The sequence below is a fragment of the Tachypleus tridentatus genome, chromosome 8, assembly GCF_004210375.1.
Source record: "Tachypleus tridentatus isolate NWPU-2018 chromosome 8, ASM421037v1, whole genome shotgun sequence".
In the NCBI taxonomy this organism is placed as follows: Eukaryota; Metazoa; Arthropoda; class Merostomata; order Xiphosura; family Limulidae; genus Tachypleus; species Tachypleus tridentatus.
The window spans coordinates 69,679,465-69,701,319 of NC_134832.1; the positions used below are offsets into that span (position 1 = coordinate 69,679,465).

The following is a 21,855-nucleotide window of genomic DNA, read 5'->3' on the forward strand; positions in this document are numbered from 1 at the left end:
GCGCTCGGCTTGTAGGACTTTTTTGATCTACGTGTTTTTAGAACATCAGGAATATATATATATATTTGTGTTTACCATTAATGTTATACATAGTCTATTTTAAATCACTTTGCACGAAATTTCGTTTTGGATGAAATACTGTCTGCTGTGTCTACTGTGGGGATTAGGACTCCGGATTTTAGCGTTGTAGTCCAAAATCTTACCACTATTCTACCAGCACAAATAGTGTGCTGAATGTTGTGCTTGTTAACAAAATACTCGACGAAACATTTGTATAGTTTATATTATTAGGAATTTTCCTTATTCTCTTTACTTAAATTAAACGTTTAGGTTTTGAGAATGATTTCATAGTGAAGTTAGTACATAGCGTTGACACTAGAGCATGTCTTTTAAATATTACGCCAAATACAAAAGTTCCAGTCTAGTCAAACTGGGCGTAGCCTGGTGGTTAGCATGCTAGACTAAGGATTGAAGAGCATAATATCGTAGATATGATTTCCATAAACACGCTCTACACTTTCGGCTGCTTTATAAAAGCAGCAATCTATTACACCATTGGGTTTAAAACCTGCTCTTCCCAGTTGCTTAACGCACGCGCAAATAAGGTGTCATCCGGGTCGAAAATTCGATTTCAGTTTGCATCCACTGAATTTTTTTCTTTTTATTACCACTTGACTGAACTAAACAATTTTTTTTAAAGGAACGATATTCCAAATGCTCTTTTAATGTTACTCAAAGAAACACCAAACCTTCAATCAGTGAAAAATCTAGAAATATACCGCGTGGTGCGTGGACTTTGATGGCTATGAAATACTAAATACAAAATAACCAAAAAAACTGTATTAAATTCACAAGTGTTAAATCAAAATCATGCACTACATTCTTTTTTGCTACATAGTTATCAGTAGATAATACATAATTTATCTGCTTGTTTATTTATTGAAAATGTTTGTGGAACACTACATAAGGGTTTGTATAGTCGTTCTCTACATTGGACTGACAGACTAGAGGGAAATTAGCTAACCAATAGCACCCACTGCTAACTCCTAGGCCACTCTTGTCTGTCCAATAATCGAGATTTGACCGTCACTGTCTTTGAAATGTATCCTTACGCTATAGAAGCACTATTTTCTATACACCACCTGGAAAGCATTGTTCACGTTTGTTTTTTTGTTCGTTTTGAATTTTGCGCAAAACTACTCGAGGGCTATCTGCGCTAGCCGTCCCTAATTTTGCAGTATAAGACTAGAGGGAAGGTAGCTAGTCATCACCACCCACCGCCAACTCTTGGGCTACTCTTTTACCAACGAATAGTGGGATTGACCGTCACATTATAACGCTCCCACGGCTGAAAGAGCTTACGGAGACTTTAGACATATCAGTGACAAAATCCAGGAAACTATTATGAAAGATACAGCAAATAGAAACTACGTTTGAAATCCCCGATTTTCTGTCATTTTGATAACAAAGGTATACGGTTTAGCGAGTCAGGATTATATTGGTAGCTGAAAGCTTTTAATGTGCGTAAAATAATCAGACTAGCTTGTCGAAGTAACGTCATGAAATCGAACAAAGTAGGTTGTTACTGGAAAGTAAAGTGTATATCGATTAGCCAAAATACGTTATTCGACATATAATGAAAACAGTACATTATTCAATGTGTAAAACCCATATAATTAAATGATACGGGAAGAAGAGCCCTTAGCAGAATTCCAAGAATCAAGAAGTCTCTAAACAGTATTCCAGAAATGTAAAAGTATCTTAAATAGTATTCCAAGAGTAAAGTATCTTAAATAGTATTCCAAGAGTAAAGTATCTTAAATAGTATTCCAAGAGTAAAGTATCTTAAATAGTATTCCATGAAGTCTGAACTTGATCACCTGGAACATTATAATGAAACATTACAAAGGAAACAGTTCGTTATACTAAGCCCGGCTTGGCCAAGCGTGTTAAGTCGTTCGACTCATAAATCTGAGAATGACGGGTTCGAATCCCAGTCGCACCAAACATGCTCGTCCTTTCAGACGTGGGAACATTATAATGTGACGGTCAATCCCACTATTCGTTGGTAAAAGAGTAGCCCAAGAGTTGGCGGCGGTGGGTAGTGATGACTACCTGCCTTCCCTCTAGTCTTACACTGCTAAATTAGGGACTGCTAGTGTAGATAGCCCTCCCGTAGCTTTGTGTGAAATTCAAAACAAACAAACAAATCATTATACTAATTTAAAAAAAAATAGATATTGTTTGGTTAAAATAAACTTTCGATTAGTTGATTAAACTATTGATTCAACTTTTTTATTAAAGGTGAATTTTACAGAAAAAGAACTTTGCTGTCAAAAGAACTACTCATACTGATTAATTTTGCAGGTTCACATTTTTTATAAAAATATGTGCTAATAAATGAAACGTAGAACTTGGTGCAGAAAATGCCCTTTCTGAGTGGCAATCCGAACGTTTTAGTTTTACGTTTGCAGCTAGGAAAGGTACTGTGACGTAATAGTTGCCAAACAAACCGCAACGCCAGTGCATTAAATGTAAATAAACATGGCCAATGCATACAGAGAAACAGTGGCGGAGTCTGTTTTGACTTTGTGTTTTGAACAGTGTCGAGTAGCACCATATTAATTCGAACCTACTCTGAACGAACCTAGAACAGTTACTTTTGACACAGATTTGACAAGTTCTAGTGATGAGGACAGTTCCACGAGCGAAAGTGGTGGAACTGTGAGTGATACTGATAGCGCTCAGGCCGGTGGCGAGTCGGTCATACCGCCAGTGGAAGAATGGTAAGCCTAAGTCATGACAACAAATATGGTCTGTATTATTTTACGTCCAATTTTAAGCATCTCGAAACCTGTCTGGTGTTTATAAATTATTGGTATCACAGACTGGGTTTTATTTGTTTATATTTTGCCGACTATGGTAACTAATACTCGGCCCTTCCACAATCATTATACCGGGTATTTATGACTCGTAACAAAATGAATTTCAATTATACGTCATAATTCCGTTTATAAAATTAAACTAGATGTAGCAGGCTGAATAGTTAATTCAATATTTACCATAAATGTATAATTTATACGACATATTCCTTTTCTGCAACCATAAGCAACGCAGTAAACCATGTTATCATAAAACAAACATAAAGTAGCAATATCAAGACAAAATTGTATAACAAGGTATGTAATCCGAATAAAACACCGATAGATTTACATAAAACACCACCATTGAAAGGAACAAAATGGTCGGCGCGCAACGAGGCGTGTTTGGCAACTATTACGTCATAGTTGTAAAACGTCACGGAAACAGCCAAACGACCGAGAAGAACTTGTGTTCGAGGATCGCATATTTTGTTTCATTTATTACTCAAAACTAAAGTGTTTAAAATATGGCAACCACACAGAAATTTTACCTAACCAAAGTACAGTTTCTAAGGTAATTATTAAATTTGTTGAAAATTCACCTTTAAGGTGCAAGACTTACGTAACTGTTACCTGCTAATAATAAAACTGATTCAAAACCAATAAGTTATTGTAAGCTGCTGCCTGCAAACAATAAAGTTGATTCACAACAAATCAGTTATTGTAAGCTGCTGCCTTCTAACAATAAAACTGATTCACAACCAATCAGTTATTGTAAGCTGTTGCCTGCAAACAATAAAATGATTCACAACAAATCAGTTATTGTAAGCTGCTGCCTTCTAACAATAAAACTGATTCACAACCAATCAGTTATTGTAAGCTGTTGCTGACTAACAATAAAACTTATTTACAACAAATCAGTTATTGTAAGCTGCTGCCTTCTAACAATAAAACTGATTCACAACCAATCAGTTATTGTAAGCTGTTGCTGACTAACAATAAAACTTATTTACAACAAATCAGTTATTGTAAGCTGCATCCTACTAACAATAAAATCATTTATAACCATTGAACTTTGGCCTGTATCAGAAGAAATAAATATAATAGTCATTCAACAAAGTCTGGCAAAAGTTACTGTTTTATAAATAGTATGTACCTCAAGTTGTACTATGGGCATTTATTAAGAAGCAGAAAACAGACTGAAAAGACAAACAACAGGCCAGTAGTGAATTAGAAGAGTCGCAGAGGAAGACCAAAAGATATCTTTGTAGAACAACATTATAAAAGTAAAGATCTGGACAAAACAAAGCCTAACATAGCGGAGAGCCTTCACAGCTGTCCTGCGGAACAACTGACGTCTCAAAGGGATGTAAAGATCTGAACAGAACAGAGGCCTAACGTAGCGGAGAGCCTTCACAGCTGTCCTTTGGAACAACTGACGTCTCGAAGGGATGCAAAGATCTGAACAGAACAGAGGCCTAACGTAGCGGAGAGCCTTCACAGCTGTCCTTTGGAACAACTGACGTCTCGAAGGGATGCAAAGATCTGGACAGAACATAGGCCTAACGTAGCGGAGAGCCTCCACAGCTGTCCTGTGGAACAACTGACGTCTCGAAGGGATGCAAAAATCTGGACAGAACAGAGGCCTAACGTAGCGGAGGGCTTTCACAGCTGTCCTGTGGAACAACTGACGTCTCGAAGGGATTGAAGACATACAGAACTAGTCTTTACAATGATGACAATACTTAAATAACACACTTTGATGGGCACTTCATGAAAATAGATTTTTAATTTTAAAAAATCGTCAATTCTCTTATTTTATCTCGTATTGTGATATTAAATAGGAAGACGATAGGAAAGTTCTAATTTTGTTTGTAGTTAAGCACAAACAAAATAATGGGCTATCTGCGTTCTGCCCACCTTGGGCATTGAAACCCGGATTATGGCGTTGTAAGTCCGCGGACATACCCGCTGTGCCACTGAGGGGCAAAAGAGTTCTAAAACTGACATTTACCAATTAAATACGAGTTAAGAGCACTCATGTACACTTAGGTAAGTGTCGCAGTCTTCTAGTTGATAAAAGAAATACGATTGAAATTACACCAAATAAACAAAATAAAACACGATTTTGTGTCGACCGTGGATTATTTGAAACATAATAAGAGAGGATTTGTTAATCAAGCCTTTAAATTTTCTAACAAAATACAAACAGAAGAACCAGCAATTATGTTGCAGGAGTCCGCAGTAAAATGTTTATTACATTTGCTGAGATATAGGAACGAATTGTTCAGTTTGCTTCTTCATATGTTAGAGTGAAAAGATGGCAAAATTGGAAAAAGTACATTTCTGAGGCCTCAGTGGGAATTTACTAGACGAGCCTTTTACATATTTGGTATAGAGGCTCATTAGGTCCATGAGAAGATAGACATAAACAATCAATTTTGGGTTTTATGAGCGTTTCTCACCCATTTTCTCTTACCACTATCTCACCTCACATGGAAGCATCTTTATCAAATTTGGTATAGAAGTTCACTGGATTTATGGGAAAATTCACATAAATTTTTATTTTTACGTTTTCCAGTTTTTAGTGGGCGGTTTTACGTGTTTTTTTTTACCAATACTCTCCTCCTCTTAGTGGATCTTCACCAAATGTGACATGAATGTTTGTTGTGTCCACGGGGTGTTGCGTGCAAACTTTGGGTTTCACATGTTGTGTTTTGCAGTTTTATAGGCGTTTCTAAGTTTTGTTTACAATTACGTATAAGGGAAGCAACTTTCGATCTCCTAAGTTACCTTCAATTAGATAATGAACTTCTGTCCAGGAAACGAGTACTCAAATTGGTTCCATAAATGTGTTTCGTTTCAACTGTATAACACAAGTGTAAGCTTTGAGGTTTACCGTTGATTGTATTTGTTAAATAATGCCCTTTGATCTAATTTTCAAAATTCTGGTAAAATGCCCCAATGCTTAATCATTTTAAAATGTATGAAATGCTTACCCTCCATTAGTACAGCGACAAGTCTACGGATTTACAATGCTACGAATAGTGGGATTGACCGTCACATTATAACGCCCCAAGCTGAAAGGGCGAGCATGTTTGGCGCGATTGGGATGCGAACCCGCGACCCTCGGATTACGAGTCGCACGCCTTAACACGCTTGGCCATGCCGGGCCATACATGGGTTAAACGAATAGGTGAGGGATCTGTAAGTTCAAGCATAGTCAATTCTAATTTAGAAATGCTGATTAGAAGAAAGGTAAACAATTGTAATCAATGGGTTACTCTTAACTGACTAGTTGGATTGATTTTCTTAATTATAGTCCTTCCAAAACTGAAAGTTCTGAAGATGTTCAGTGACGTACTGCAAACTGAACATCTTTTATCATCAGCCTGGCAAGAAAATTATATGGTTACATCAACCCAATTTAATTAACATAGTTCATAAAATGATAACATTAACAAGAAAAATATATAATTTCCTAATTCCTGAAGTCTTACCAAGATCCCCTAAACAAATAAGGAAATGATGACAAGCTTGACGACACCATTCCTGCACAGGTTCTTCAACTTCACGATCCTTCTGACGTTTCTTCCACTTTTCTGTTTTAAAACAAAAAAGTCATCTTACATATAGAAATACATGTAATCAACACCTAGACCAGTGTTCTGTAAAGTTGGTGTTGTAAAGTTTTTTTTGGGGGGTTGCTAAAAGTGGTCTGGTAACAAAGATGCTGAATTAATTTTAATTCTAAAGAAATAATAAGATAAAAAAATTATTTTGAATTAACTAAATGATGCAGGATTTTGAAAGGAGGTGTTACTGTTTTTGTTAAGACAGTGTGTTTCTACCACCATGTTAAAGTAGTGGGAGTGGGGAGGTGGAGTAAACTTCACTTAATTATGAGACTCAAGAGAGTGCTGACTGATTGTATTCACACTGAAGCACCTACAATGTAAGCACAAGTTAGTCTACATTCTCTTAACCTTTTGTAAGATGTTAATAACAGAAGTTATTGGTTGGGGTACTTCAAACGTTTTTATTCACATCAAGGGACTCTCAGACAGAGTTTGGGAGTCATTGATCTGGACAGATGGACAAAACACATAACATACTTAACTTTCTGCCTTTTGTTTGTAAAAAAAAATAAAAAAATAAAAATTAGAAATTGAATTTATAAGTCAATAAACAGGATATTACACAAGTAACACTACGTACAAACAAATCGTTACAGATAATTACATGAACAAGTTAACGATGATGAGTCATATTAACATAATAATTACCAACCATTGATAATCGCTCCAAGTATAACCCAATAAAATATTAGCTATACAAGTGACACTATGAAAACCTGTGACTTGAAATTAGTAACCATGAGAACCATAACATAACTAACCTCACTGGAAACCAAAATTAAAATTTTCCTTATGCAAGATCCTTGTCAAAGTGAAATATAAAATCACAAAACTTTGTTCATTAAACTTTAAAACCTCAAATTATGTACATACTTAAGACACCTGAAATTAAAAGAAACAAATGAGAGATACAGTTTAAAATGTACCTTTCAAGTAAATAGTTCCAAAGTGAATCAAACAATTTTCTTATTAGGTCACACATCTGAACAGGTTGAAACCATACCAGACTATTGACTTTCAACTATTGAACTTTTATTTAGCAAACAGGCAACATTTCCATGTAATATTCAGTGATACATAGAGGGTAAAAGATGTTCATATTTTGAAATTTAATCATGAATGCGAGATTAACCTTCAAAGTCTAAACTTTACTGAATTTAGAGATCATATAACAACTAAAAAAAAATAGTGGTCAATTTCCAACAGTTCTTGTTCACTACATAAAGTTGGGAACATGTCACTGTAAGGAAATGTTGACCAATAAAGAAATGTTTCCTACTAATTATTGCTCTATAATATAGATATCAAATAATGTAAAAAATACACTTTTATAAAAGTTTAATTGTTGGATTTTGCTCTGAAATGGTTTTATTTATGATAATTTTTATATTATTAAATAAATAACATATCAATAGCTACTATGAATCTTTCAAGTGTAACAATGAAAAATATTAACAACAGCATTCAATTTCAAAGAAAACAACAGACTTACTGGATTAACAACACTCGTAGTTTACGAAAATAAAATCCACACAAAAATAAAGCATTTGGAGTATTCTACTAAAAGTAAACCAAACAAACAAACAATGTGAGATTTCAGGATACCAAAACGAAGAACACAAAAACACTGTCAATCCAAATAAGGAATGCAGTGATTACAGCAGTAGGGGTAAACTAACTTCTTTAAATTATGTTAGGTTGTAATATTCCACTAGAGTATTTCTCATTCCACAGATACTAGAATTTCAGGTGAAGAAAACAAATTATGGATGAAAATACAAAATCATCCTAAATGATCATGTCTTCTCATCTCTTTTAATCTTACAACTGTAAACGAAACTTCTGACTTATAGCTACAAAATCATGCTAACACTCTAGCTTAACTTAAATGACATGATACTTTTCATATTAGTCAATATTAATTTAAACATTTACCAGATACCTATAACTTTGAAATAACCTATTCTGATTCAAAGTATTTCTGGTATACATTCTTACACACTTAAAAGTTGTGATAAATTTTAATAAATTTTCTGTATGTATTTCCCCACAGTCCTTCATGTTGAAACACCGTCACATCTTGTTAGCACCTGATCTATATCAAGGTAAAAGACTTAAAATAAGTGGGTTTATTTCCTACACTATAAGAAAACAAATTTATCTGGTGCCTTCATGTTATAATTATGAAAGTTTACAATACATACAGTGTACAATTTGTAAATCATCCTACAAAATTACCTTTTTTTGTCCCATTTTGTTGACATATAAAAGGGACATCAACATTTCCTTTTAAATCCAAATAAAATTCTGTTTGCAGCCGAAGTAACAAATGTTGATAACTTCTCATCCCTGCTAAAAGATATCGGGATAGCTCTTCATTTCCTTCAGTCACAAGTTTCTAGAAGTACAAGAACTTCATTGTTAACTGGTTTGTTTGTTTTGAATTTTGCACAAAACTACACAAGGGCTATCTGTGCTAGCCTTCCCTAATTTTGCAGTGTAGATTAGAGGAAAGGCAGTTAGTCATCACCACCTACCTCCAACTCTTGGGTTACTCTTTTACCAATGAATAGTGGGATTTATTGACACATTATAATGACTGAAAGGGCAAGTATGTTTGGTGTGGCAGGGATTCGAACATGTGACCCTCAGATTACGAATCGAGTGCCTTAACCACCTGACCATGCTAAGGCCTCATTGTTAATATTGATTAAGTATTAATTAGTACTGATCCCAGTAACTTTCTTTTTCATTTCTAAATTTATAAATTCTTCAATATTTTACAATAGGAAATGTTTGTTTTGTTTTCTCTTTTAACAGTGATAACTTAAGATAAACACACTGTGAAAGGCACAACTATAACATTTCTACCTCATTGGACACTCAGATGTCTTTTTTTTTTTAACACAACTTTAAAATGAAGGATGTTAAACTTTAGTGCCAAATATGTCAAGAACACATATACAGAAATTATAAACATGAATTACAATGTGGCTGCTCTTGCTTGATTCTGATTGTTCATAATCAAACAAAAAAAAACAAACAAACATGTGTGACATACAACAGATGATGCTTTCTTTTAGCTTGATAAATAATAAACAGGAAATTTTAGGAGAAACAATTAGTGAAACTGATACTGAGGTAAATATACATAAATGAACAAATGTGTGTGTATGTACACACACACACATATATGTACATATAACCATAAATTTTTAAGCCAAAGTAAAACACATTAAAATTAAACAAAATAATCTTAAATTTATTTTAAAAAAGATCCTAGGGTACAAGCTACAACATGGGATTATAAAACGTATCCTCGGTTTTGGAGGTGACTGAAGATGTGGGATCCACATTGTGGTGGGGATACACTGTCTTATCAGTCTTAACCTCTAATTTGCTAGTCTCACATGAAAAGATTAGAAATTAGGAGAGTGAGATGCAAGTGCTCAAGCCCACAATGTCCCACATCTGTATCACCCTTCACTATTTTTAGCACAGTCCTTCCTGATTATTTTGTTTACTTACTTAACTTCTTTAAATGTAATTATTTAATTTCACATATATATATAAAATTGGCTTCTTCATTTGCTAGAAATGTAAATTTATTAGTATTCTAATTAACAAGTTCCCATGTTAAAAAACTGTTAAAACATTAACATTTGTTGACAAAAAAGTTTCCTTTGTAGATAAATTTATTTATTGAACTCAAATGTTTCATAAAACTTACTAAACAGAAACTACAAAAAATTATTTTATTTTAGGTATTATTGACAGTTATGCCTCACTAAAGCTTAATTTAATAAAAAAAATTACATTAAAAATATTATATACTCTGCCCATTAACCTGTTGACTATCAAGTATTTCAGCTGCTATGGCAGCTCCTATACTGGGCTTTTTTCAGCAAAACTGAGTAATTTTAAAACATTGGATCGAAAATGAAACAATTTGTAAGTAGGTCAAATGCATGTATGGTGCTGACATCTAGCACTGAAGTTAGGTATTCTTGAGAACAAATTAACTCGTCCGTGGCACTGAACAGGTTAACCAAATACGGTAAACAAAATATACTTTAAAATATGTCAAAAGCAACATGTTCACACCAATATAATTATTACAACCAGTTTTTTTTTTAATTAATACTTTTTCTATGGTAACTGGAGCAATGCATTTTATGCAGAACCTAATTTTATGGTACAAGATGAAGATTATTATTAAAAAAAATACAATTTCTGTTGTTTTGAATTTTGCACAAGGCTACACGAGGGCTACGTGGTATGAAGTCATCACCATCCATTGCCAACTCTTGGCTACTCTTATACCCACGAATAGTGGGATTGACCACCACTTTATAATGCTTCCATGGCTGAAAGGCTAGCATGTTTGGTGTGACAAGGATTCAAACCCATGACCCTTGAATTATAAATTGAGTGCCTTAAACACTTTGCCACACTGGGGCATTCTATTGTATTGAATAGCTTTTGTAAAATTAAAAATAATTCACTTGAACATTTTGATAACTGTTGATATGATATCCAATGACAATTAATTCATACAAATATAGCTAAATTATTAAAACTGTCACAATAAGACATTGATAGGTTTACCTTTTGGTGTTGCTTACTCAATTGTATGATTTCATAATATACTTTTCTCCACATAAGTTCCTCAGCTTTAAGGCCATATTCCACTTGATCTGAAAACATTAGTCTCTCGCAGTAATCTTTCAACCTACCAAAAAATGTTTATTTGTAATTCATTACGCTTCTTCACAATTAATCTATTTTAACAAAATGATGAAAAACTAAAATGTTTTAGTTTAGTGTCAAGTTTGATTTCTCAAGTGTGACATAATTGCACAAAATTCATTCCAAGAATTACATATAAGAATTAAAAGTTAAAGCCATTGGTAACTTTTCAGTTTTTTATTTAAATTGAACTGAGAAGTAATTATTGTCTTAAATTTAAAACTCATTATTTGTATACGTTTTACTACAGTGAGAAACTGAACCAGTAGTGTCTATTTCCAACTATGTCATAAAAACTCTAACCAATGTTTTATTAAATACTGAAATTGTACCTGTATTCTAACTACATATTGAAACCAGAAGTGTAATCCAAAACTAAGTAGCAGAAAAACTGACCATTTTGCAAATACTAAAACCATATATACATTTTCTACAATTATATACAAAACCATGACCATGAAATTCAAGATATTAAAACAAAGGCATGAATACTATAACATTTACAACATACATATAGCATTAATTTTCCAAAAAAAGTTTGCTAAAGCTTTGAATTGTTTTTCCAAAAAACAGTCTTTCAGCTTATGGACTAGTACTACACAACAAAAGTGAAAACTAAAGAATTCATACTTGTTTCTAACTTTATGTTGTTTTGTTGCTTCGTAATATATTTACCACTCAAGTTTTAACTTATAGTACAAAGTCTAATTTCATCCTGTTAAACTGGTGTAATGTGACACAGTTGTCACAATATTTCAAAATGTAATATGCATAATTCTGAAAACCTTTAAAATCTTTCTAGGGAGGTGTATTAATGAAATGCCATTTTCCAGTCACTACAAATTATGTAAGGAGTGGAAGAAGTTATTCTACATTCTATGCAAGGAGAATAATGTAGCTTCCTTCTCAATTAATTGTTGGGCTGTCCATGTGGGTCTAAAGCCATGTCACTGCATTTGTTGACTCACATTCAAAAGTTTATTGAAGTACTATTTGATAAATCTGTGTCAATAAATTTGGTATTAAATTGTAGATAATTCATATTTTAGTATCAATTCATTTAAGTTCTTAAAGGTAAATACAAAAAAAACAACCCCAAATATTGATTTTGTATGTCACATAGTACAATAAATGTGGCATTACTTCAAATTAGATGCTTGTGATGTCCAAATACAAAGAGTATTTCTTATGAATTAGGAACTCAAATTACCTACACTGACAAACCTGAAGATAAAACAAGGATCTTCTACCTTTTCTATTTACATAAACATCACTACATGAACTGAATTAAACCCGGTGGCCTTTCCCACATCTTTCCACTCCTGAAAACTCTTGCTTACATGTCCATGACATGTGAATAACCAAGTGAAAGCTCAGAATGTTTCCCACATAGTTCTTTAAGCCTTTGCAAACTATTCACAAAATAAACAAGTTCTTTTTATCACAAATTCCAAGTTGGTAGGGTGAGTCTTTGGTGAGCTTGAAAGTTCATATTTTTTAAACCCAAATACAGTATAATTACTATGTTTCATAAATTGTTCAGGAATTCTATGGCATTGTAACAGTAATTTGTGATTTTTGTTATTTCAAAATGTGTATATAAAATCTAAAAACAATTATTTCATTTCACATCCTCTACATGTGAAACCTGATAAGGCTTAGCAACCTACAACAGATGAGTTCAAAGTTTGTAATTACTTTCTACTATTCTTTATTTACTGTTTTATGTTTTAAGAAATATAACTAAAATCTATGAATAGTAATTTTAAATAGTAATAAAGACATGTATAATATATTAAAACAAAAACTTTTTATAGGTCAGTTTTACACTCTTGGATTTGGTAATATGTGTGTGTATGCATAACATTTATATTTTCATGTCATAATCTCTAGTCATTCTGGAATGGAAAAATAATAATTTATAGTTATTTCCAAATTTTTTATGGTGGTTATGAGATCAATGCAATGTATTGAACCCATAGATAGATTTTATGGATAAAATAATATAAAAGAAGCATTTGCTTAAAGAACATTTGGTAATTATAATTTTTTTCTAATTAAAAATTTAATACATAAAAGCATTTTAATCTTTAAATCAAAATCATTTTGCATGTTTGGTAGCTAACATGTGTTTATTGATAATCTACCGAGTTTCATAAACATATACTTACTATACCATGAATACTATTACAAGCATAAAATGGTTACAAGGTTGGTTCCAGGAACAAAGTCCATGCTAAAAGAGGTAATTGCTTACATTAAACTAACAACAATTCCCATGAGATAATTAATAAAAAACACCAACTATTATTATCCAAAAAAGAACTAAAAAATAAAAGCCTAATAATGATTACTGATAATCTGTCATGTTTTGTAAAGATCTACCAACTAATTTAAAAGTTAGTGTGAAAACTATAAAAACCACAAAATGGTTACAAGGTCAGTTTCAGGGACTGAACCTGTTTCAAAAGAGTTGTTGCTTACATTCAACTGATGAATATTCTTATGAGATAACTAAAAATAAAACTTGTACTTAAAACTGGGTTTTGATACTTGCAATGGATAAGTACATGTAGTTAATTTGTGTAAAATAGTTCTTGAAAATAAACATTAGTATTATTTCAATTATATGGGTAGTTGGAATTATCAAAAACTTTAAAAATTTAAAACCATAATTTCAATTACTTGATTATTTTCAACAAAACTAAATTAATAAATTGCAAAATTCACAATATTTTAAGTATAGGACAGTTGAAATAATTGGAAAACCAATTTCAACTGGTTTATGTTTTGCGATATTCATTGTAGTTTTATCACTGGATAATTGGAATTAATGAAAACAGTGGTAATCAGCTGATTATTTTATGACCAATCGATTAATCTACACAACAGTAATCAATTATATTAATGGAATTAATTAGCTAGCTCTATCTATTTGCATATGCTACCTGTGAATTAATGAGCAGGCCTGACTATATGGCTTAACCAAGTGTACAAAAAATTACTTTTATAACAAAACTTTTCCTTCTTATGCAAAAAAAAAAAAAAAATCCTTATCTATTAAACCCCAAAAGCAACACTTTTTTTTAGGAAAATTACAAATAAGCATTTATTCTCTTTTTACTTACTTCATACATTTTATTACAATACACAACAAAATACTGCACAAACCTAGTCCTTAATGCAGTCACCTCAGGACTCAGAAGCTCTTGTAGAGATGACACTGCTCGATTTCTCTCTTCAAGTCTGCGAGCTGTATTCAGTGCACCCCTTTACACATATACGAAACAAGTTGAAACAGAAAATATTGAAAAGTCTACATTAAAAAAGTTAGAATTTTTAATACATTAATAAAATCCTGTTACAGAACTATCAATAAACATTTAAGATTTATTCCAAGGGTCACTACTAGAGACATTATTAGTGTTGAATATATTAGTGATTAATTGGTTGGTTTCTCAATACATAAAAGATGCCAGATTATATTTAAAAAGATACTTAGAGGGCTTTATCGGAAGTGTAAATTGAAATTGACACTATACACAATCACAGATATTACCATGAGTATAATCTCAAACCCCAAATAGGAATGTGCCCAATATTTTTTACTTATGACCAAAATAAAAGAAAGCATGAAAATTCTGAATTCTAGCTATTTATTTCTATTTGATTAATATTAAGATACAGTGTGCATATCTACAATGTCTTAGAAAAATTAAATGAATACATTGTATAACAATTTCTTTTGAAAAGTTTTGCTTCCTGAAAAGATTTTGATGATTGTGACAGGTACCTGGTGGGTATGCACATATATAGTTTTGGTTTTGCTTCATCACGTAGGAACTATGAGAAATAGTTAACTGTTTACTGGCAATAACGTATTTAATTGCATTTATGTTTCTAATATGCTATTAAATTCAACATAATTAAAAGTGTTTTGCTCCTGATTTTCGTTTGTATTCAATGTCCGGAGCATCACGATGCAGTGTCCAACAGTAGTCAGCAAGCATTGATGGATTCCAGTTGCCCTGATATAATTTTTCCATTGTAGCAAAACTGAAGATTTTGATGAAACAGTATGTGATGGACAAATTTGGATGTGATTTTCATGATCAGCAGCCAAAATCTATAAGAAACATCCAACAGTGTTCAAGAAGCAAAAACTTTGTTGTGCAGTGATATCAAACATGCTCCTTGCTATAAGACATAGCACAAGGTCACTGAAATATCCCCAGTTCCAAATTCACACAATCACTTTGATTTCTGATGAATTCATGTAAAACACCTGTTTAAATATTCTGTAATAATTTGCTATTTATGAATCAAACTATACGGTTATTTTATGATACATTAAAATTTATAAAATTACTTAAAGTTTCCACCCACAACTTATTTTTTATCAATTTTCCTATTTGACTTTATAGTTTCACAAACTTTTGTAAACATATCAAAATTATTTCAAACTCCGTATTCGAATCAAAAGCTTTTTCATACAGCATTGATCTCTAAACAAACTAAAGAGTACCAATTTCAGTAGTTCTTTTTACCTATCGAAACACACTTTACTGTGTAAAAAAATTAATCTTGCTGTTTATATATATATTACCAATGTTTTTCTCACAAAATTACTAATAATTATTAATAACCTTTCTAATTGAATTAAGTATAATGTCCTTTACTCATCACCAATAACTTATAATGCTAAAGATGTTTGAATAATGTGACCTTGATGTTAAATGACCTTGATGGGTTGAATGGCCTTCTGTTGTCCAATCTTTAATGTTATATAAGAATATATAGCAGCTTCTCAAGGTGTTGACAAATTGTGTGTGTAAGAATGATACAAAATTTAATATTCAGAAAGTGTGTTCAATGAAATATAGTGTGAAACTTTCAAAAACTGCACAGACATAATAAATACTTTATAACTGACTAGGATATTTTGATGTAGCAAGGAACAGATACACAAGTTTAATCACAGATGTAAAAGGTAATAAATATTTAATATTCCATACACAGTGCTGGGTTCGTGCAACTTGCCAATTTTACAATGAGCAAACTATTTCTTAGTTTCAATTACAGCTTGTCTGACACAATTAAATTGGCAACACTTATGTCTATAGTGTGGCTGGTACAACAGTTGTAGAGAAACAATCTTCCCTGGAAAACTTTATACAAGTGAACTACTATTTTTACATAATGACTCATACTTCACTCAGAAATTAAAACAATAATGTAGTCCACAGGGATATCACTAAAGAAGAGATAGAAAGGAGAAAACTACAATGATATAGTATGTATGCTTCTAAGAAGTTGGAGCTTTTTTTAACATTATATTAGAACCTATTTCCCCAAAAAATGTGGAGTTATTTACAGATAAAGTTTAGGTCTTCAACTGCACTTAATCATTTTACAAGTTTTTACAGTATACATTACAGTATACAGTATCAGTTTTTACTGATATATCATTTTCAAGGTATCAAAAATGAAGTTGTTTATAATTTATTTTTTTTGTATTCTAGAATCTGTTAAGATTGTAATTGTTTCAAATTTTATCAAGAGAGACAACTGACTTAATGCAATACTCTATATCATTTATCATTTATTATGATAAATATATAGCACATTTCACTATAGCCAGCTTTTTTCAGTGAATCCCCCATGCTGGAAGTTTAGGAAACAAAGTGGTTGTATGTCATAGTATTCTGGACCAGACTGCCCAGTAGAACTGCTGACATTGATGTCACTGATGCAGGTAAGAAGTTAGTTTTAATCTTGACAGTTTTACTGATTCTGCCATCTAGCAATGTGTTAATAACCCTTTTAACCATAGTTAATGAAAGTTTCACATGCTACGCAACTGGCCATTCATGAACTATTTAGCTTGAAGCGGAAGTTCTACAAACTTGGTCTTACCAGCTCCATTAATAATCACGTATGTTTTTTTTGTTGTTTTTTTACTGCAAGTATTATCTGAATCTGTTCTTCAAGGAATAATTGGTGTCCTTTACACAATCTCTATTATACTCAATGACAGACATGACCAAGCCAAAGATTTATGATCAAAATCTTTTCTGTGTGAGCTTCAGGTTGTAAATAGAATCTCTTAAAAGTAGTGAAAAGCAAGGTGTCCAAGGATTGGCCAGAAAGTTTACAAGTTATTAATCAAATAAACAGCTTACAAAGATGCTGATTTTAAAGTACATAGAACATGAAACCAATAACACTATTGGACCTTTGACTCTTCATGAATCTCACAATAGCAGCAGTTTTTCACTTGATTTGCTAGAATTATGTAAGTGATATTAATACTTCCATGGGTGGAAAAGTTACAACGATGAATCACTTCCAAGTATAGTAATCTTAAACAATTCAGGATTTGTTAAATATTACTTCATTTTACATTCTAGGAGACTACATTAATTTCAACTAATTTATTTGTACAGCTTTATCTTTTGTAACTGTAATTGTTGATAATCTATATCTCTTTTATATACTTTTTTTAGAATATTCAGATTTATATATATATGTCTAATTAGTTCAAGTATACCTTTAAACTATTTTAAACAGCCAAAACACACATGGAAACAACAGTTTACTATAACCTAAAGATTCAAATTATGCAAAAATTTGACCTAATTTGTATATATGATGGCGATGCACCTCAAATATGGCTGTCATACAAGTCCATTCAATGAGTTAAGCGTCATTGTCTTATTGTTCAGGTTTATATGTTTATTTAAATATTTTAAAGACATGAGAGTGGTTATGAGGTAAAACTTAATTACAATAAATTGTAATCAAAACTGAACTAAAATGTCTATAGTCACACATCTCTAAGAAGCAAATAAGTGAATTTTGTATGTAGAAAATCAAGCAAAACGTTTGTCGTTTCCAAACGGTAGCTTTTTTTGAAAAGCCTTCAGGTTTTCTTCCGCTTCGATAATGTTGACTCCACCGCTCTGCATCTGTTGATTGAGAGCATTAAAGATATCGGCCATGTACGCCAAAATGAGAATGAACTCAAGATTTTTCGAAGCAATCTGAATGGCAATGTTGGTGCTCTCACAAAACAGGGCTAATTCCACATGCATGGGAAAAACACGATTCAGCACCTTTCCCCGGATAACCACCGAACGTTAGAATGGTACAGAAGTACCTCGAATTCAGAGTCCATTTTATTACACAGCTTTTGAAGATGCGGTGTTTCAGAGCACTATTTTGCACAAAGTTCACACATTCCATTACAATTTTTAATGCTTCTGCCAGTTTTGAAGGCAAAATTTGTTGCCAACGCATACCTGTGCGGAACACAGTGCGTTACAATGATGTGTGGTGCATCGGTTTTCACCAACGCACAAAACCAGAGTTTTGTCCCAAAACGACAGGAGCTTCGTCCGAACAAATGAAGAAACCATATCCCATGAAAGATCGTTGTCTCTTAAGAAGTCATCCACATGTTTCTTCACGTCGGCTTCCTTAATTGTTGTTGTAAGAGGTTTACAAAATAAAAAAATCTTTTATCTCGTCGTTCTTCACATAGCGCACGAATACAACAAGCTGGCTTAGATTGGAAACGTTGATGGTCTCGTCGAGTTGAAGGCTGCATTTTGCTGATCTTTAAATTAGATCTGCAACTACTTGAGCCAAGATGTCATCGCTCATGTCATCTATTCTGCTGCTGATGGTGTCATTTGAAAGAGGAATTTGGGATAACTTATTTTCAGCAGCTTTTCCCAGCATGATATTCGCCATCTTCAACGTAGCTGGTTTTACGAGTGCTTCACCAATGGTGTGTGGTTTGCCCTGCTTTGCGATCAAGTACGCAACTTCGTACGATGCTGTGAGGATTGATTTGTCGATGGGTACAAAGCCAAGAACAGGCAAAGTAGCCTTTTCATCGAACCTGGCTCTCTTTACCTTGAATTCAGCAAGCGTTGTGTTCTTGTATTTCCCATCTTGATGCAGCTTTAGGGAGTGTTCTCTTAGTTTTGCCGGTGCTAGACTAGAATTGCTCAACTTGGCATTGCAAATCACGCATTGAGAATGGTGACTTCTATCGTGTTCCGTTATACACGTGAATTCATATTGTACGTATTCGTCCGACCACTTTTGTTTATACTCTACACAGTTAGTATGAAGGGATTGAAAGATTAGGAAAAAATCACAAATGACGCACGATTACTACAGTCACAAGTCGACTGCTAAGCGCACGAAGTTCCTTGCAGCACAGATATTAAGGCCAAGTGATGTGACGTGATCAGCCGCAGCTAATGATGGCCAAGTGGAGCATGATGTCACGAATCATACGAGTGGGGTGAACGAAACGGACACACACACAGTGTGTGTGTCTTGACCTCCGCCAAACCCTGAGACTAACTTACCGAACCCTTGGGGTTCGATTGAACCCAGGTTAAGAACCACTGGACTAAAGGGAAGGAAGCTAGTCATCACCACCCACCAACAACTCTTGGTCTACTCTTTTACCAATGAATAATGGGATTGACTGTCACATCATAACATTCCCACGGCTGAAAAGGCGAGTACCTTAACCACCTGGCCATGCCGGGCTGAAAGGAACACTAATAACCTATATCTGCTTTTTTATTTGTTTTTTTCCATCACACCTGGCTACTCACTGTTTAAACAAAACATTCACTGAAAAATGTCGATTACTACAAAATGTATCATAGCTAACTTATTAACTTATATTTACATATTTACTTATTAAGTAAATTAACTTCACTTCACTTATGTTTGTTTTCAGCCACGCTATATACGAAAGTATGTGATTTTCTCAAATATAGGTGGCTATTGTTTATTGTAAAGACTCGATTTATGTTATGTAAGAAATTATCAAGTTTCTTGAAGTCTTGTGGCAGAATAAACCACATGTTAATATATCTAGGTGGATATCGATACTGCATAAAAATGAGGTCCTCTGTTGGCATAATTGTCTACTTGGCTTCACATGACTGCTTAAAGACAATCAGTACAAGGTCTCTCACCTTTCACTTAAGGCAATCTACCATAACGGTATACAATTATTTATAAGTAAAATTAGCTTATATCTTTTTTTTCTCGCATTATAGATCACTTTTAGTCCCTGAAAAACTTCATGTTTTTTATTTGGTGATCCAGTTTGCACATATAGATATAAAAACGGTATAGAATTCACAGTCTTCAGAATATAGAAACATTAAAATCTCTACAGTGAATAAAGTATTAATGAATTAAAACATATTATTCTATCGAACCGGTTATTAAGATGTTGTATTGTTGATTCTTTATAAACCAGTGTAATAGACAGGAGTGTCAATAACTGGAATCTAAAACTACAGAATGCATAAGTCTTTACATGTAGTATAATTTCAGCCATCGTTAAGAGATGCCTCTCCATAATGGTAAGTAAATGTTTTAAAATTACATCTGTCGAAGCGCGTAACTGAAAAAACTAAGTGAACAAAATCCATTCGTTATATGAACTTTTAGTTGTTTTTTCGTTTATCTTTAATAAAACAAGGGTCATTGCAATTAATATTTTTTGTACCACAAACTCCTTCTGAAAAGTGTTTTATGACCATTAATGATGCTTCGAGAAGAAGCGATGCTGACACTAGAAAGAAGCTATCAACTTATGAAAGCTTAAAGTGGCAGACCCTCACAGTGTTAAAATATGAGATCGGATTTCTCTCGAGGGATAAAGAAAATAACTCATGGTGGTAAACAAGAATTATAGTGCAGAATTTTACATTGAATTTTTTTTTCAGTATAGGCTGTTTGTGGTTAACCACAAAATTACACAATGGGCTATCTGTGCTCTGTCGGCCCGGCATGGCCAAGCGCGTTAAGGCGTGCGACTCGTAACCTGAGGGCCGCGGGTTCGCATCCCGGTCGCGCCAAACATGCTCGCCCTTTCAGCAGTGGGGCGTTATAATGTTACGGTCAATCCCACTATTCGTTAGTAAAAGAGTAGCCCAAGAGTTGGCGGTGGGTGGTGATGACTGGCTGCCTTCCTCTAGTCTTACACTGCTAAATTAGGGATGGCTTGCACAGATAGCCCTCGAGTAGCTTTGTGCGAAATTCAAAACAAACAAACAAACAAACTGTGCTCTGTCGAAACCTAGTTTCTAGTGTTGTAAGTCCACAGACATTCCGCTGTGCTACTGGGCGGCATTTTATTATAGTTCAATTTTTTTTAAGCACTAATATTATATAACACTATTATAGTACCAAAACTTCAGAACATTTCAGTAAAATTCATTTAAGATGGTTGGATAGTATAAGAAGTGGAGTGCTGTTGTAAAAGTATATTGCGCTGTACTTGGTGTTTCGAATATAAAATCTTGTGCGTTCATAACATTCAGTGAAGAAAAATAACGTGCGGAAACTGATAAAAATAACAATCTCTTTTAAATAGATTTATTCATAAGAAAATAAACCAATTGAAATAAACTATTATGTGAAATATTTAGGTTATTGAACTGTATATAATTATTAACGCTTGAAATGTATACTTTAAAATATAGGAAAACTGGATTGCCAAGTTAGTGTTAAATGTTACCATGATGAGCACAGAGCTTATGAATCATTCTAATTTGGAATAT

The 21,855-nt window shown here is 33.1% G+C and overlaps 1 protein-coding gene across 1 annotated transcript; it reads right to left on the reverse strand.

Moving 5' to 3' along the window:
• Window positions 1–98: 98 nt before the first annotated feature.
• On the reverse strand, window positions 99–14,515 carry LOC143224171 (nonsense-mediated mRNA decay factor SMG5-like). The gene is made up of 5 exons (XM_076452607.1): window positions 14,420–14,515; window positions 11,108–11,231; window positions 8,738–8,897; window positions 6,362–6,463; window positions 99–1,142 (listed from the first exon to the last, which is right to left on the reverse strand). Exons 2-5 carry the CDS (start codon window positions 11,204–11,206, stop codon window positions 1,132–1,134), a joined length of 372 nt encoding a protein of 123 aa, XP_076308722.1. The 5' UTR covers window positions 11,207–11,231; window positions 14,420–14,515; the 3' UTR covers window positions 99–1,131.
• Between the last annotated feature and the right edge of the window lie 7,340 nt (window positions 14,516–21,855).

Excerpts from the sequence above, each read along its gene's own strand:
- LOC143224171 (XM_076452607.1), bottom strand. The coding sequence starts at position 11,206 with ATGTTTTCAGATCAAGTGGAATATGGCCTTAAAGCTGAGGAACTTATG. Across the intron at positions 8,898-11,107 it reads TGAGTAAGCAACACCAAAAG|AAACTTGTGACTGAAGGAAA; the intron begins GTAAACCTATCA and ends TTGTACTTCTAG. Across the intron at positions 6,464-8,737 it reads ACAAAATGGGACAAAAAAAG|AAAAGTGGAAGAAACGTCAG; the intron begins GTAATTTTGTAG and ends GTTTTAAAACAG.